The following is a 13,146-nucleotide window of genomic DNA, read 5'->3' as shown; positions in this document are numbered from 1 at the left end:
ATAGATTTTTAAAGATGTTCAAACAGTTTTATGATCTGATTTCATCTGATAAAAATAGTCCAGTCTGGACTACATAGGGGGCAGCATTAAAAACCAAAAGTAGAAGAAAATAAGTTACTCAAAGGAGCTGTTCACACAGGTCTTCATCAGCGAAGAACAACCCACCAAGAACTGGAATGACCAATGGTGAAAAAACAGAACCCAAATTTTGAAGAGGATTCTGCCTCTCATCTCTCAGCCCTCAACAGCCCATTAACAATCACCCTGTTCAGATATCCTCATTGTCAATCATTCCTTCAATTCATCATGTCATCGAAGGAGGAGAAATTCTTCCACCAGGGATTCCAGAGGAAGCCTGTCCCTACCCCTGCAGCATTCCCACCCACAATTCATCATTCAGGATGGCCCTCAGAAGCACAGGCCATTGTGAATACCTAACAGTATTATGCTGGAGAGGAACAATGATACTATCAGGCTGACATTAAGATTGATATTTCCTATGGAATAAATCATGTTAATTTCATATATCGTATGTCCTGCTTCTCACAAGAAAACAGTTTTAACCGCGAAGCTGAGCCTCTGGCACATAACACCATTAATATTTTGAAGTTGGGGGTAGATGATCCAGACTTTGATAAATTGAATCTAAATCTGGGTCTCAGTTAAATCCTGACTTTGGCAATTCTCCAAGGCCTCCCAGATGACTCTTTATTGCAAACATTCTTCTCCCTTAATATCATATCCTCATTTAAAGTGTCTGATGTTGCTTGCTGTATGCTAGACCATTTTCAAAGTATCGGCCGCTAGATTTAAAACTCAACAGGAAGGGCACCTAGTTAGCTTGGTTGGTTAAACACTTGCCTTCGGCTCAGGTCATGATCCCAGGGTCCTGGGATTGAGCCCTGAGTCAGGCTCTCTGCTCAGCAGGGAGCCTGCTTCTCCCTCTCCTTTTGCCTGCCTCTCCACCTGCCTGTGCTCTCTCTCTGTCAAATAAATAAATAAAATCTTTAAAAAAAAATAAAACTCAAGAGGATTCTCTGCAGCTACTATTTCCTTTTATTAGATCAAAATCAAGAGAAAAGGAGTCTTGCTATTGATGTGCATAGCACTAAATAAAATGGCATGCATGTCTTTGTATAGCCATCGCCTTTCAACACACTAATCGTTAATGATGGCACAGTGCCTCTGCCTATACTGAGACAGACTATTGTTATTTTTTATTAAAAAGGCCATAGAATAGAAATTAAAATACAGTATCATGACAGATGATCGCATTGTGGTGAGCACGGCATGACATATAAACTTATATAAACTTGTATATGTTGTACACCTGAATGCAATATGTGTGTCAACTATACTTAGAAAAGAAAGAAAGAAAGAAAGAAAGAAAGAAAGAAAGAAAGAAAGAAAGAAAAGTAAGGAGAAAGAAAGAAAGAAAGAAAGAAAGAAAGAAAGAAAGAAAGAAAGAAAGAAAGAAAAGGAAGGAGAGAAAGAAAGAAAGAAAGAAAGAAAGAAAGAAAGAAAGAAAGACAGACAGACAATAGTATTTCAATGGTAACTTCACTACCCAAGCAAGATTTTTTCAAAATTAGCTTATTTATTTATTTTTTTAATGATAGTCTTAATTTTCCACTACATCAAGACAAAAGATTCCACAATACTCTCTCCTGAATGCAAAAGGAAGAAAATTTTCTTCTATCTCTCACATTGTTCTTTATTATAAGTAGAGAGAAATAAAGTTTGGTGTCTTAATAAAGTCAAGGAGCCTTCAAAATCCTTTTCCTAAGTCAGGAAGCCCACAGGCATTTCACCAGTATCATCCCCTCAAACGCACCCAGGATTTTGGCTCCCAGGAATATTTCCTGGTCTCCAGCAGCTGATCTTCTCCTCACCCAAGTCCCAACTCCCAATTTGTTGTTCCCCATGTCTTGTAGACATCTGTTTTCCAAGCCTTCAAAGAAGGAAGACTGAGAAACCTGAGGAAAATCACAAGGCAAAATAATCATCCCTAATGTACTGCTCCTATTTGTTCTTCCACCATTTTCTTTGAAAATTCATAAGTAATCAAAGATTACCTGATGCAAAAACTCATTCTATCAAGAGAGAAACTGAGCCTCAAGGACATGAGGTACCCAAAGGCATGGGTAGTTAATGGCAGAGCCTCAGTGAACACAAAGTACCTTTTTGTCCAGTGTCCCAAGGATCCTAATTCTCAATCCAGCATTTCCACCCCTGCCACCTCCATCTCAAACCTGAGCCAGCTGCCTCTGTAGACAAATACAGAGGAAGAGCCTCCCCACTCTTCACACCCCCTTTGTGCTTCTGACCATTCCTGTAGGAGACACAGGCTTCCAGCTCAAGTGTACATCTGGGAAACCAGTCCTACTCAAGGCTGGTCACAGCATGCTCTGACCACCACTTCAAAATAATCATTTTTACATTTTTATGAAAACCCACCATGTTTCCCCACTCTTATTTTAAGGGTTGGCATGTCAAAAGTCAGCACCCAGGCTGGATTTCATTGGTATAGGAGGCAAGCAATAGAGAGAACAACTAGAGTCAGCTTTCCCCTCTTTTGGCCATCAACCAAAATAATTGGCAGCAAGCACATTCTCCTCCACTTCATCCTTGCCAGAAAGCAACAGGCAAGAAATTCTCCACTCCAGGGTGGTCCAAAACAGGCCATAACCTTGTCATACGACAAAAGGATTAGGATGGAGAGTCAAGGCATTAGCTCAAAATGGTTACTGGAATGCAGTTGGGTCCCAAAAAGAATATTCAAGATTCTAAGCTACCCAAATAACATTCATACTGTCAATCAGTCAAAATATTGAGCACTTATTATTTACCAGTCACCATGTTAGGTGATACAAAGACAAAGAAGATGGTGACCTGTCTCCAGATAGCTCACAGCCTAGCAGCAAAATCAGATATGTAAACAAATGACATGCAATGTACTAGGAACATGTGCAAATGCTTGTGAACAAGAGAGAAACAAGCAACACAAAAGCAACCTATGAAGACTCATGTTGTATAAAGCTCAACATTAGGTACCATGAGAGTTACAAAGACAAATAACACACTGGCCTTGAAAGATTACAGCAAAAGCTAAAAATGGAAATAGACATATTCCTTAAATATGCTTTTCCAGCCAAACAAAACACAGTACAAAATGAAGCAAAAGTTATTAGAGAGGTAGGTATAAGCTATGTGTATTGGAAGCTGTTTGTTCCAACTAAAAAAATCAAGAAAGACCGCCAGACCTAGAAGACACATTTGAACAGGTTCAAGAAGGACAAGTAACATTTTGAGGTTGAGAAGCTCATTTCAAGATAGTAGCTTAACAAAATGCATGTAGGCATTAGAAGGAAGAGAATCAGGACCCATGAGCCCAGGTCACAGAGCACAGTGGGAGGTAAAGCTAGAAAGGTTGCAGATGTCAAATACTAACTCAAATACTATTTCAAAGGCTCAAGGTTCTGTGTTTTGTTCTGTATGCAAACTAAAGGAACAGAAAAAGGCACAATTGGAGCCATGCTTTAAGGATTACAGCAGGAATGTTGATGATAGGTAGAAGGCAGCAACTGGAAAGAGCAAAGATGGCTATTCGAATAGTCCAGTGGGTAAGAGTTTAAGTTAGAGGAATGGCAGTAGGTCTGGAAATAGGGAATAGATGTGAGAGACAGAGCAGCTTTTGAGATTGCTACCTGATCACATGTGGAGGAGAAACAGGAAGGCTCATAGTGACTCCATGTCTTCAAGGGTAGATGGTGATATCAACACCAGAACTAGGGAAATCAGGAGATGCTGTATCCTACCTCCTCTTCTATCTGTATCTGCTTCACCTACCAAGTTCATCTACAGCTGCCACCGAGATCAGCTGTTCGTGGCCTCCCTCGCTGGACAGTCAGGGTCTGGCCAAGAAAAGTGACTTCAGGCATTTGCAATAGAGAAAATTTAATGCAAGGAACAGGTTACCAGAATGATTGAGATTGACATCAGAGGCTACTACTATCCCAAACCTGGAGGGATAAAAAGAGCAAGCACTGTTCCAGAAGACAGAGTAAGGAGACACTTTGTTCTTCCCCCTCTTCTCCCAATTCTCAGTCTTCTTCCCTCCAATTTCCCTTTGGCTGAACCTACCTGGAAGTCAGCTGATGGAAGAGTCTAAGAAAGCAGCCTTTGGGGTCAGTCCTCTGAGGCACAGAATAGAGCAGGGCAAGGAGGAATGCGTTGCATAACAAACAGGCCCAAGATCCAGCAGACTTCTTATATTCCCCAAAGGTTGAGTTAGAACTGCTAGTCAGCCCCCCTGTGTTATCGGGTATAATATGACATACCAGCTGCAAGGACCTAGGAGCCATCATTCACCTCACTGGGGAGAGGATGGCATGTGGCCAGACACATCTGTATCCCCTGACCCCTTCCTTTATCGTCCTTGTCCTAGTCCTCAGTGTTCCTGAGGGAGAGCTATTCTCAAGGACCGGAAATTCAAGTTCATCTCATTTAGAGTGGAAAGAAAAGGAAGGAAAGAACCATTATCCCTGCTCTTTCCTCCTTCCCCTTGTTGTCATTCTCTACTTTCCACTGCCCTCCTTTTCTCAACTTCCATCAGCTTGCTCCAGTCTCTGTCTTCATTCTCAATTCCTTCCTTCCCCTCACTCCCTCATTTCCATCTCACTCCTCCTGAAGAATGGCATGTGTTAACAAGTTGCTTGGTAACATGTTGTATTGGACATGCCTTTAATAGTAAAGCTCATGTCTCTTGAACCTAGTTATTAGTTTCTTGAGCAGAGTAAACATTCAACAAAGCAGGTGTTAATTCAATGAAATAATATACCCTCCCATCATTAAATTTTTACTCATTTTTCAATTGTTTGTTTCCATGGAAAGACCTTGAATAGTTTCTAGAATGGACTCCACAACATCTGCCTAGGGAATCTGGTGAGGAAAGGAATTATCCAATGGGAAATCAATGTACGTGACACCAGAAGACTTGAACGTTCTATCAAACTTTCATTTCCCCATAAACATTAAAATAGAGCATAGCTCTTATGGCCGCTTATTATTTGCCCATAAGTAAACGATATCAGCTCATCAGTAAAATGTCTTTGCTCAGCTTCTGCCAAGTAATAGTTCCTTGAAGAATGAAGAAAGGACATAGTCTTTCGAAACATGAATTTCTGCCCTTCCGTTTTCCTATTACCCGTCATTAAGGGGAGGTTCTTTTCTGACCTCATTTGAGGATGGAACATTTAAGTAAAATGGTGTCATTCTTGAACCCACTTCAATATGTCAACGTAACTGACCACAGAAGAGCAAAGTCCTATAAAAAGGGGCAAGATAGCGCTACACTCTGTCCATCTCGAAGCAGGCACAAGCTGATCCATCTCCAGTCAACTGGGAGAAACTACAATGGCTCCTGTGACAGCTTCACCCATGGTGAGTCCTGCACTAATGTGCAATGCTTTTGTTGATTTGGACCAGGTAATATTTCTGCACTGCAGGCGTGAAATTCTGGATTCTAACTATGGAGATCCAAGAACGCTGCATACATAGGATAGGATACTAAAGATTTGGTAGATACTCATCATTTTATAGCATTTTCAAGAACTGATACACATCAGTTTGAAAGATGAGATTAAAACTGAAAGATAGCTAGATTTGGGCTAAACCACATGAGAAGTGTCACATGATGTTGTGCAGTGAGAAATAATGCATTGAAAATCTGCCTTTCTGAGTACAAGGGATTTAATATAATTCTCCCACAGCATTTTTCTTTATTCCATAATAAAATGGAACACTATCCTTGAGGATTTAATTAATTGCAGTGCTGACTTTCCTTTCCATTATTCTATTATTATACTACAGGCTTCTTTTTAAAGATTTATTTATTTATTTAAGGGGGGTAGGGACGGGGCAAAAGGAGAGGGAGAGAATCTCCAGCAGACTTTCTGCTGAGCAGAAATCAAGAGTCAGATGCTTAACCAACTGAGCCACCCAGGCACCACTATCATACCATAGTCTAATACACCAAACCTACTTATTCTAATAGATACATGTGTAACTATGTTTTAAAGTATATGGTCTTTATATTTTTTAAATATTTAACTTAATTGATTACAGAAGCAATATACATAAATTTAGAAAAACTGGAAAATATACATAAGAAAACATAAGGGGGGGGACCAGTTTGGGGTTGAATGTCTGCCCAGCATTTCTAAGATGAACACTGATATGATATGACATGCATTTTCTACAGCCCTTTCTTCTAAGGTGAACATTTGACTTCACATAGGGTTTCACAGAATGCTAGGACAGAGATAGATGACCTGCCGTTTTTACTAAAATTACTGCCAAAATGTAAAAAATGTGTCTCTCCTAAGTCAAAAGAAGAACGTTCAAGACTAGTAAACACTCCATGATCTTAACATTATTTTGGTCATATAACCAGTTTTTCATCTAACTGATCCAAAAATTTATTATAGATTGCCCTGGAACATAGTATATTCTCCATGATTAGCAAGACAATAATCTTTACAGTTTGTTAGCAAAAACCACATGCTAATCCAGTGTCCTACCTCTTCTTTTTCCCATTCAGTTCCAGGTACTGCTGCTGCTGCTGCTGAGCCTGGGGGCTATTGTGAAGGCAGGAATAGCATTCCCACAAAATCCAGGATGCCCAAATACTGAGGACAAGAACTTCCCTCAGCATGTGAAGGTCAATCTCAATATCCTCAACCGGAATACGAACTCCAGAAGGCCCTCAGATTACTACAACCGATCCACTTCACCTTGGAATCTGCAGTACGTAATGTATCCCCATAAAAATCTCTGTATTGTTCTATCTTTTATGCAAAGGACTGCCAGTTTAGTCACCTTGAGGATGATTTTACTCAGAATCATCAGTCAAATCTGGAAGGGCTACTGTGCAAAGATTCTCAAATTTTATTCTACAGACTTCTTTGATAGAGTGCAGGTCCACCTTGTCCCCATATGACCTATCCATTAGATTTCATTGTCACTAACACCAAAAACCCACTCACATGAATGGTGGTAATTATTCTAATATTCATGATACCCCAACTCTATTGTTCATTTATTTTTTAAAAAATAGAAATTTATCTTGGGGATTAATGCTTGAATTCTCTTTACCAGCTCTACCATTGAGATGATTTGTTGAAAACAATTAGTAATTAATTGGGATTTTTGTGCTTTCTTTTTTTGGTCATGTTAGCAGTGGGATAATATAGTTTGAAATCCATGGGATCGAGCGTTCTGGGATCGAGCCCCTCATCAGGCTCCTCCGCTGGGAGCCTGCTTCTTCCTCTCCCACTCCCCCTGCTTGTGTTCCCTCTCTTGCTGGCTGTCTCTCTCTCTGTCAAATAAATAAATAAAATCTTAAAAAAGAAGAAAGAAAGAAAGAAAGAAAGAAAGAAAGAAAGAAAGAAAGAAAGAGAGAGAGAGAGAGAGAGAGAGAGAGAGAGAGAGAGAAAGAAAGAAAGAAAGAAAGAAAGAAAGAAAGAAAGAAAGAAAGAAAGAAAGAAAGAAAGAAAGAAAAGAAAGAAACCCAGTGAAGGAAATATCCTGTTGGATATTTCCACCCCTTTTAGAGTCGGACAGGCTTGATCTATATTACCAACAGACCTGTATTTGCTGTGTCCTTAGTACATCTAATATTTAGACCCCATTAAGATTAAATACAAAATGGTTTTCAGTGCTTTCATTTTATGCAAAAAAACCCTCAGTTATGTGGTGACTAGAGATTCACCTGACTGTGGTGTTTCTTCTCCTCCCATTACTAAGAGTAGTTCAAATAAATCAATTCAAAAGTCAAAGCAAGTCATTCACTCAGCTGGAGGAGAGACGGAAGAGAAGGTTATAGAGGGGCTTATGCTTTTGTTTCCAGCCCTTCATGTCAGCTCTGGGCTCTGTCCCATGAATGTGCTGTCAGATAAAATTTTGATGTATTCCCTGCTTCAAAGACAGATTTCATTAGGTCAGATTAATGGCTATCGAATTCCTAGATGATTCCTTTGGCCTTTCTCTATCAAATATACCCTAAGAAATTGTCGTTTGTATCAAACTTAAATCCCCTCTGCAGTCTAGTCTCTCTTATTTCATTCATTCTTCAAAGAAATTGGGAAAAACTGATCATTCTCTTCTATAACATTTCACGTACCTACAAATCCAGGTTTTCCCCCAACTACTTTTTCTGACTAGCAGCACTTTGAGAATTTGCAATGCCTATACTTTGTCACCCTGTAAATTTGCCTCCCTTTGTTTTTTCCTGTCTGATTTCCTTCCTGCTTTACCAGGTGTTCATTTTCTCCCTCGCTTTTGTCTCCCCTGCAGCCGCAATGAGGACCCTGAGAGATATCCCTCTGTGATCTGGGAGGCAAAGTGCCGCCACTTGGGCTGTGTCAGTGCTGAAGGGACTGTAAACTACCACATGAACTCCGTCCCCATCCAGCAAGAGATCCTGGTTCTGCGAAGGGAGTCTCAGCACTGCCCCCACTCCTTCCGGCTGGAGAAGATGCTGGTGGCCGTGGGCTGCACCTGCGTCACCCCCATTGTGCGCCATGTGGCTTAAGAGCTTCTGGTCTAACCCCAGCTCCCCAGAGTAGTTAGGCTTTCTGGGGAGTAGACCCAGCCCCATTTCTGACCGAACTCACTAGGGTTCTTAAACTAGCTCATCCAATAGAAGTTTCAGAGATAACACTTATGTGCAGAAATAGAATCTGAATGATCTTTCCCTCTCCCCAGAGATGAAAGTTTTGACTGAGTACCAAATTGCTTTTTGTGTGCTTTTCTAAGGGCTCTAAGTTATTTATGTATTTAATAGACCCTGAGATAACTTTGGGGCAGAAGATTCCATTTTAATGTTTTATATGCCTTATTTTGTATTTTTTAAGATGAGATTCCAGACTTGAGAATTTAATTATTTAACAGGTAAACCTATATTTATATGAACTATTTATGGATCTATTTATGTTTAAGTCTTTAGAGAAAGGTGAAAGAGTGTGATTATCTGTTCTGCCTAGGGAAATCCTACAATTTAGTGGCGGTTGAAAATTGTGTCTTTGGGAGTGCATGACATGGCTGTAAAAAAAACTAAACCTAATCTCCTATTTATTAACTTTGTAAATTGTTGAGGTTTCACAAGAGAGATGGCAAGTCTAACTCTGCTCTGTTAAACCCTCGTAATAAAAAAATTTTTATAATCAAGTTTGGAAAGAAAATTGGCTTCCTTATTTTTTCTCATTAAAAGTCCTTCAGAGAGCCTAGCTCTTCCCTATTTGAAAGAGTATGAAACTTTGCTGAAAGAAGAAAACAAAGCATGCTTTGAGTAATAGCACCCCACTCACCCCAAGTCCACATACTCAATGTCCTGTCTCTCCCCAAACTCAGGCTTCTTTTGAAGATTAATGCCAACTGGAGATCTAGAGAGGAACATTTTTCCCTTCCTCAGGCCACAACCCAGGACTACCCCTCCTGCTCCTGGCCTCTGATCCCAGGCTCCCCAGAACACAAAAAAGAGCCACGGAGGCAAAACAAACTTCAAGTATGAGAAATGTTCAGCCCAAGTAAAATAAAAACTGAATCATATTCAATTCCAGAGTAGTTTCAGGTTTCAAGTCATAACCCTGTTCCCCCACCATGGCCCAGTACGCTCTCTTGCCCTACTTCTGGAGGTCCCTGGAAATTCTCAGGCCAGTCCAACCACTCCTGGCTTGGTGAAGTCCATTTTATGGGCTCCTTTGTTCTTCTTCTCCCACATGCTCTAGCCCCACTCAGAGACCCATGGCTTCTCTCTGCTCCTTTTCCAGTCCCAAACCCAGGGGTCCCTCCTTCCAGTGTCATCTATGCGCTCACTTGGAGTCCCATGGCCGTCTCCTGTCCTGGTCCCCATACAAGAGGTCCAAAGACAGCTGCCACTGGCCATTTCTTACCACCTTCATGCTTTACAGCCTTGTGCTCAAATCCTGCTGTTCATTTCCCAGTATTCCCTGAATGGTGGTGGTGAAAATAAAAATTTGTTTCCGTTTTCGGATGGAGGGCTGGAAACAGGCATATATACCCACAGTCCTGACCCACTCTTTCCCACTAGACTGTATTTCTGGGAATCCTGTGGGTGGGGAGAAGCAGTTACCTTCCCATCTCCCTCCAGTAGGTGCTGCTTTTATTCTGTCTTCACTTTGCCCTGTTAGAACCATCATCTGCCCAGTCACCTGGAAATCTGAGAGGTGTCCCTGATGCTTCCCACTTCCTCTTCTTTAGTCCTAATGCCTACACATCACCAAACACAGTAAATTTCACTTCCTGAATGTTCTCAACTTAATTCCAGGTTCAGGACATCATCTCTTCTCATTTCTCTCCTTAGTTATTGCAACAGCGTCCCATCTGTCCTGGTTGCTACAGCTCCTGTCCTCCTCAATCCCTCCTCCTGCATCTGTCTATGGCACAAAAGCAGACAGGACAAGAGTCACCTTCCATAATCTGGCCCCGCACCTGCTTTATCTCATGTGCCTCCTCCTTGATGTTTACCCTGTAGCCATAGTGAAGTCCTTGAACTTTTCTTGAACTCAATGCCTGTGTCGTGTGGTCCCCTCTGCCCTGAATGCCTTTACCACCTTCTCCCTCCTGTTCCTCCATTCATACCCCGGGTTATGGTCTGAATGTGTATGTTTCCCCCAAAATTCATATGTTGAAACCTAACCCCCAGCGTGATGGGATTAAAAGGTAGAGTCATTGGGGGTGATTAGATCATGGAGGCAGAGCCCTCATGAATGGGATTAGTGTCTTATAAAAGAGACCCCAGGAACTCCCTCTCTCCTTCTGCCAGTTGAGGATACAACAAGAGGTCTTCAACCTGGGAGAAGGCCTTCATTCAACCATGTCAGCCCCTTGATCTCAGACTTCCAGCCTCCAGAACTGTAAGAAATAAATTTCTGTCAGTTATAAACCACTTAGTCTGTGGTATTTTATTTTTTACAGAGCCCAAATGGCCTAAGACACCTGTCCTGCTCCCCCCGTTCCCACCCTCTCCCACTGCTCTACCCATGCTTTAAGACTCCATTAGGTAACATTTCCTCTCAAGAGCCTTGCCAGACCCATCACTCCAGAGTAGGTCCCTCTCTTCTGGTCTCTAAGAGCACAGCAGGTATCGTTTGTCACTACTCTTACGTACTGTATTGGACTTATCTATTTCACCAGTTTGTGGTCCCTTGAGAGCCAAACCATTTGCACCTGTCCTGGAATGTAGCAGACAGTCAATACCGAAGTGAACTTTGAACCACTAGCCCACAGGCACCTCAAAGTCAACAGGTACTAAGCTCACTAGCTCTACTCCCAAACTCATTCTCCTACTGTCTTTTTTATCAACTCAGATGACATCACCTACTTATTCATCTGACCAAGAAATCTGATTTCTCTCTGTCACTCATTCCTCTCATCTAATCCGTGACAAACCCCTCCTCAGTTCCCTTGTGTCTTCTCTCTCCTCTGGAACTCCAAAGTTACTGTTAAAGCTGCATTGTAATAGGATCCTAAATGGTCTTTCTGCCTTGCTTCTCACAGTTTATAATTCAGTGATTCTCAACCTGGCCAGTGTAGGTCATTATGAGCTGTTGCAATAGACAAAGCCCAAATAAATGAAAGTTTATTTCTTGTTCATGTTACTATCCGGCAGGGATTCTCAGGGAGCTCTGCTCCATTCAGACATTCAGGAACTCAGGCTGGAGTAGGTTCTGCCTTCTTGGAGCAGCACCATCTAGAACTGCACTGTCTCAGGGGTGTCTGCAGGGGCTCAGTCGGTTAAGCATCCAACTCTTGATTTCGGCTCAGGTGGTGGTCTCAGGGTTGTGAGATCAAGCCCCACAAGGGGCTATGTACTGGGCCTGGAGCCTGCTTCAGAGTCTCTCTCTCCCCCCATCCCTCTCCCCCTTCCCCACCCTTTTGGGCACCATGCACTCTTTCTCTCAAAAAAAAGAAAAAAAAGGAAAAGAAAGAAAGAAATTCTAACTGATTAGCAGATACAGCAGAACTGCACCGCCTTATAGAACAGCCGCTAACCACATGCAGCTACTGAGCATCTGAAATGAGGCTGTTCTTAACTGAGTTGTGTTATGTGTAAAATACATACTTACTGCAGAGAAATTTTTTGTTATTTTTGAGAGCACTTTCTTGCAAGAGCGCAATTATTAGTTGTGAGGGTCTTAACTGCATATGTGGCCCACGCAGAGGGTGCTACCAGTATATTAGCATGCGTGCTTCCTAAACACAAAGCGTGAGCAATCTTTTTTTTTAAAAGATTTTATTTATTTATTTGACAGAGAGAGACAGCCAGCGAGAGAGGGAACACAAGTAGGGGGAGTGGGAGAGGAAGAAGCAGGCTCATAGCAGAGGAGCCTGATGTGGGGCTCGATCCAATAATGCCGGGATCACGCCCTGAGCTGAAGGCAGATGCTTAACCGCTGTGCCACCCAGGCGCCCCAAGCATGAGCAATCTTATTACAGACGGCGGGTTATAAGATATGAGGGGGACTGTGGCAAATAGTCTTAATATTTTGAGGGAGTTGGACAGTGGAACACTGAGATGCCTGTTTTCCATTTTGGCTCCTTAGTTCTGGGGATTCTAGTATTTTCCTCCCCTTTTTAAAAATTGAGATATAATTGACATATAATATTATATTGCATCATGATTCGGTATATGTGTATATGTATATTTGATATATGTATATATATATGTATATATCGCAAAATAATTACCACAATAAGTTTAGTTAGCATCCCTCAGCACACATTGTTACACCCTTTTTTCTTATGATGAAAACTTTTAAGATCTACTGTCTTAACAACTTTCAAATATATAATACAGTATTGTTAACTCTAGTCATTATGCTGTACATTATATCCCCAGGATTTATTTAACTTATAACTAGAAGTCTGTGCCTTTTGACCACCATCACCCATTTCAATATTTTTAAATGTAAAAATATCTTGCTAACTTTTATATTAATAAATGTTGAAATGATAATATTTTAGATGTGCTGGGTTGGTTAACTATATTATTAAAACTGAAATTACTAGAAATTCACCTGTTTCTTTTTATTTATTTATTTATTTATTTATTTATTTATTTAT

At 41.1% G+C, this 13,146-nt stretch overlaps 1 protein-coding gene across 1 annotated transcript in view; it reads left to right on the top strand.

Annotated features, from left to right (window-relative positions):
* The window catches only part of IL17A (interleukin 17A), a 28,121-nt gene extending 19,528 nt beyond the window's left edge, over positions 1-8,593 (top strand). The window contains exons 4-5 of the mRNA XM_087856900.1: positions 6,574-6,807; positions 8,356-8,593. Of these exons, the coding sequence (XP_087713026.1) occupies positions 6,574-6,807; positions 8,356-8,593 (472 nt within the window). The remainder of the gene's footprint in view (positions 1-6,573; positions 6,808-8,355) is intronic.
* The last annotated feature ends 4,553 nt before the right edge of the window (positions 8,594-13,146 follow it).

Source organism: Ursus americanus, chromosome 29 (genome assembly GCF_024610735.1).
Source record: "Ursus americanus isolate L20-20 chromosome 29, mUrsAme1.1.p, whole genome shotgun sequence".
NCBI lineage: Eukaryota > Metazoa > Chordata > Mammalia > Carnivora > Ursidae > Ursus > Ursus americanus.
The sequence above is the reverse complement of the archived record's forward strand: the minus strand, read 5'-3'. Positions and strand labels throughout refer to the sequence as shown.